The sequence below is a fragment of the Mus caroli genome, chromosome 17 (assembly GCF_900094665.2).
Source record: "Mus caroli chromosome 17, CAROLI_EIJ_v1.1, whole genome shotgun sequence".
In the NCBI taxonomy this organism is placed as follows: domain Eukaryota; kingdom Metazoa; phylum Chordata; class Mammalia; order Rodentia; family Muridae; genus Mus; species Mus caroli.
The window spans coordinates 31,670,761-31,675,956 of NC_034586.1; the positions used below are offsets into that span (position 1 = coordinate 31,670,761).

General features: G+C 53.4%; 1 protein-coding gene across 1 annotated transcript; it reads left to right on the forward strand.

Annotated features, from left to right (window-relative positions):
• The first annotated feature begins 556 nt into the window (after nucleotides 1-556).
• Neu1 (neuraminidase 1) lies at nucleotides 557-4,959 on the forward strand. The gene is made up of 6 exons (XM_021186195.2): nucleotides 557-787; nucleotides 1,155-1,347; nucleotides 1,801-2,063; nucleotides 3,648-3,830; nucleotides 3,928-4,150; nucleotides 4,243-4,959. The coding sequence occupies exons 1-6, from the start codon at nucleotides 647-649 to the stop codon at nucleotides 4,467-4,469; spliced, it is 1,230 nt and encodes a 409-aa protein (XP_021041854.1). The 5' UTR covers nucleotides 557-646; the 3' UTR covers nucleotides 4,470-4,959.
• The last annotated feature ends 237 nt before the right edge of the window (nucleotides 4,960-5,196 follow it).

Below are 5,196 nucleotides of genomic sequence, written 5' to 3' on the forward strand. Positions count from 1 at the left end.
TTTTTTAGCTTTTCAAGACAGGGTTTCTCTGTGTAGCCCAGGCTGGCCTCGAACTCAGAAATCCGCCTGCTTCTACCTCTACCTCCCAAGTGCTGGGATTAAAGGCGTGCGCTACCACGCCCCGCTGCTTCTTATTTTTAACCTAGTGATTCTAATCAGTGTTAGTCATGTGCTTAAGGGCATTGGGGTCATCCACTGGGACGTGGAGTACCAAGGGCACACTCCTAAAGAAAAGTGCCTTTCTCTCCCCTAGCAGCCATCAACTGCCAAGATCTCCTCAGCTAGGAGTGGGGCTTCCCAACCCTAGGGACTCATACAAACTAGGAAGGTACTCTACCAACTGAGTCACATGCCATCCCTAAAACCTGTCTCTTCCACAAGGGGTTGTTAGTGCCTTTCGTAGCTGCCGGTTGCTTTAAAACACGCCCCGCCCTTCGTCACGTCCTGGTGTTAGAGCCAGTCAAAAGGCTCACACAGACTGGGGCCGCCTCTGGGTCGCATTCTGATGGACTAATTGGAGTCGCGGCAGCGCGGGCCGCGGCCCCCAAGGGGAGGGTTCGGAGTGACGTGCGCGCTTTTAAAGGGCCGAGGTCAGCTGACGGCTTGCCACCGGTGACCAGTTCGTGGACAGGGATCGCCGGGAGCTATGGTGGGGGCAGACCCGACCAGACCCCGGGGACCGCTGAGCTGTTGGGCGGGCCGTCCGGGTCAGGGGCTCGCAGCGATCTTCCTGCTCCTGGTGTCCGCGGCGAAATCCGAGGCCAGGGCAGAGGATGACTTCAGCCTGGTGAGCCTTGCTGCACCTGCAGAGGTGGCCACTGCCCAGCTCGGTCACCCCTCCGCGTGACACTCCTGCCCCTCCATCCCCTCCCAACACCTTTGCTCCCTTGGGCCCCTGGCTCAACCGTTATGGGGTCCTCCCCCCTATCCCTGAGGGTTCCTTCTCCCCTCGCAGCCTCTCCTTGCTCAGGAGCCTCCAGGTTTGGCCCATACTCTACTCTGGGCTCCCACCTCTTGTTCTAGGACACCCCTCACCCCTACTCAGGCTCCCCATTACCATCCTCATGGGAACCCTGGCTGGAGCCGGTACCTATCGGTCTTAGGTACCTTAAACCTCGAGAAGCTTGTCTGCATTGAGGTGTCCTTCTGCGCAGGTGCAGCCGCTGGTGACCATGGAACAGCTGCTGTGGGTGAGCGGGAAGCAGATCGGCTCTGTAGACACTTTCCGCATCCCGCTCATCACAGCCACCCCTCGGGGCACGCTCCTGGCCTTCGCTGAGGCCAGGAAAAAGTCTGCATCCGATGAGGGGGCCAAGTTCATTGCCATGAGGAGGTCCACGGACCAGGGTAACAAAGGTTCCCGGGTGGAAAGAGCGAGTGCTGGGTTGTATGGGTGATCGGGGTAGGGAGTTGAGGATTCCCTTCATCAATGGAGCAGAGCCGAGCAGACCCCGGGGACCACTGAGCTGCTGGGCCTGTTGGGGTCAGGGGCTCACAGCGATCTTCCTGAGCCTGGCATCGGAGGCCAGGGCAGAGGATGACTTCAGCCCAGAGATAGAACTTTGGGGCTTGAGTCCCTAATGACTTAGGGAAACCAGAGGAGGAATTTTGTCCACAGTTTCTGTAACTAAGAACTAAGGTACTGAAAATGAGAATTATGTCTCAGGGGAATTAGCAGGAAATAATGTCAGAGAAAGAAGAAACATGGTTCTAGTGCCACATTGAGGTCCCCGGGGAGAGGCAGGAAGTAAACAACAACCCGTACAATTTTCTCTCTGCTCTTTTTTTTTTTCCTTCCAGGTAGCACGTGGTCCTCTACAGCCTTCATCGTAGACGATGGGGAGGCCTCCGATGGGCTGAACCTGGGCGCTGTGGTGAACGATGTAGACACAGGGGTGGTGTTCCTTATCTATACCCTCTGTGCTCACAAGGTCAACTGCCAGGTGGCCTCTACCATGTTGGTTTGGAGTAAGGACGACGGCATTTCCTGGAGCCCACCCCGGAATCTCTCTGTGGATATAGGCACAGAGATGTTTGCCCCTGGACCCGGCTCAGGCATTCAGGTTTCACCCTGCGGTTAGGAGGAGGGCAAGATCCCGTGAATCAGATTTTTTTTCCTGAGTGGGGTACCTTGGAAGGAGGGCTTTCTGGAAGTTTCCATCTCCATTGTGGAGATGGAATTACCATTGACGTCTCACATGGAGACTGTCAACAGATCTGTCCTTAGCCTGTGCAGGGAAGAATTGGGTGCCATTGGGCAGACACGCACCTATATCACAATGCCCGGTGCCCTGCAGGGTCCATGAGCTCAGGTTAGAGTGAAGTTCCCAAGGCTGGGTGGACACGTGCACTTGTCCAGTGGTGCATTCCACAGGCGTGTCCTAAGGGACTTCCAGGAAAGGGCAATGGGGAGGGTGTAAGAACCAAGCATGATCTGTATATATGTTTGGACATGTCATGGTAAAGTCCATTTCTTTGTATGCTAGCCAAAAATTTATTTGAGAACAAAAAAAACTAAGGCAAGAAAATCACGGTGAGTTAAAGGCTAGTGAGATGGCTCAGTGGGTAAGAGCACCCGACTGCTCTTCCGAAGGTCCAGAGTTCAAATCCCAGCACCCACATGGTGGCTCACAACCATCCGTAATGAGATCTGACGCCCTTTTCTGGAATGTCTGAAGACAGCTGCAGTGTACGTACATATAATAAATAAATCTTAAAAAAAAAAAAGAAAATCACGGTGAGTTAAAGGCTAGCCTGGGCTACATTGTAAGTTCAAAGACAGGCTACCGAGAGAGAGATAATCTCAAAAGGGGGAGGAGGACTGAAAAGATAGTATTGAAATTGGGGACATTTGCAGCCCTCAGGAGGCCAGGGCAGGCAGATCTCTGAGTTCAAGGCCAGCCTGGTCTACAGAGAGCATTCAGGCTACTCACAAGAAACCCTGTGTAGCATGCCTACAGGTCCAGCATCAGGCAATAGAATGAGGAGGACTGGGAGCCAAATGGTCAGCCTTGGCTACAAAGAGCATTGGAGGCCAGCTTGGGCTTCATTGTTATTCAAATAAATATTTCGAATTTAGAGAGAGATTTTTTTTCTTTTCTATTTAAAAAAAAATTTTTTTTTAAGATTTATTTACTTTATGTATGTAAGTACACTGTAGCTATCTTCAGACACCAGAAGAGGACATCCCGTTACAGATGGTTGTGAGCCACCATGTGGTTGCTGGGAATTGAACTCAGGACCTCTGGAAGAGCAGTCAGTGCTCTTAACCGCTGAGCCATCTCTCCAGCCCCTTTTTAAAATTTTTGAGGAGTGTCATTAACTGAGGGCCTTGTGCACAGGCAGCAAGAACTCTACCACCAAGCTGAGCTATACCTCGGCCCTTTTATATACTTTTAATTTTGAGACAGAGTCTCACTATGTCCCCAGGTTAGCCTGAAGTGACTCTGTAGCCCAGGCAAACCATCTTCTGTCCTCAGCCTCCTGAGTAGCTGGGATTACAGGCCTGGCATGAAAAAGCTTCTTAATTTGGGCAGTGTCTGTGGGAGAACAAAAGGGTTCCAGTGTGTCTTCGCACTGGGAGCTGCCAGCACTCTGCCTGAGCTCCACCGCAGCACCTTTGCGACACCCACTTCCTCTTCTTACAGAAAGAGCGGGAGCCTGGGAAGGGCCGGCTCATTGTGTGTGGACATGGGACGCTGGAGCGAGATGGGGTCTTCTGTCTCCTCAGTGATGACCACGGTGCCTCCTGGCACTACGGCACTGGAGTGAGCGGCATTCCCTTTGGCCAGCCCAAACATGATCACGATTTCAACCCCGACGAGTGCCAGGTCAGGAGTCCGTGGACTGCACCCGCCCACACCACCGCCTTCCCCAGCTCTGGCTTCCTCAGCCTCCCCAGCTTCTCCTGTTCTCTCCCCCACGCAGCCCTACGAGCTTCCAGATGGCTCGGTCATCATCAACGCCCGGAACCAGAATAACTACCATTGCCGCTGCAGGATCGTCCTCCGAAGCTATGACGCCTGTGACACACTCAGGCCCCGGGATGTGACCTTCGACCCTGAACTCGTAGACCCTGTGGTGGCTGCAGGAGCGCTAGCCACCAGCTCCGGCATTGTCTTCTTCTCCAATCCAGCCCACCCTGAGTTCCGTGAGTGCCTGAGTGGGAGGTGGGGGGCGCCCTGTCTGAACAAGGCCTGGACAGAGCAGAGACCCTCCTCCCTCTGACTATTGCTCTCCTAGGAGTGAACCTGACCCTGCGCTGGAGCTTCAGCAATGGTACATCCTGGCAGAAGGAGAGGGTCCAGGTGTGGCCGGGACCCAGCGGCTACTCGTCCCTGACAGCCCTGGAAAATAGCACGGATGGAAAGAAGCAGCCCCCGCAGCTGTTCGTTTTGTACGAGAAAGGCCTGAACCGGTACACCGAGAGCATCTCCATGGTCAAAGTCAGCGTCTACGGCACGCTCTGAGCCCCGTGCCCAAAGGACACCAAGTCCTGGTCGCTGACTTCACAGCTCTCTGGACCATCTACAGAGGGTGCCTGAAACACAGCTCTTTCTCTGAACTCAGACCTTTTGCAACTTCTCATCAACAGGGAAGTCACTTCGTTATGACTTAACGCCCAGCTTCCTCTCGGGGCAGGAAGTCCCTCTGTCACCAAGAGCACTTTTTTCCAGTATGCTGGGGATGGCCCCAGTCCATTCTCTTCCAAGACAACGGAGCTGTTCCTTTCTGGGACAGGATGGGGGAGGGGCTCCCCCTGGAGAGGTGAACAGATACGAACTCAGGGAACTGAGAAGACCCAGTGTCCTAGGGTACGGAGGCAGGTACTAGATGTGATTGCTGGAAGTCCCCAGGGCAGAGTGTCCTTTCAGAGCAAGGATAAGCACACCTACGTGTGTGCCTTTAATTATTTATGAATTGAAATATTTGTAACTTAAAATTTTTGATGCAGAAAAAGCGTTTGTGGAGTCTGTGGTTCTGTCCGCTCACGCCTTCCCAATTGCCTCCTGGAGAGACAGGAAGGCAGCTGAAAGAGGAGCTGATGTGTTTACTGGGAAGCAGAACCCCCTAGATTCCATCCTGGCTGCTGTGTTTGCAAGTGTCAAAGATGAGGGGGGGTGTTTATGTATTATATTTCTAAGGTGGGGTGGCATATGAAATAGCTGACAGATGTGTAAAACCAGATGGGAAGGA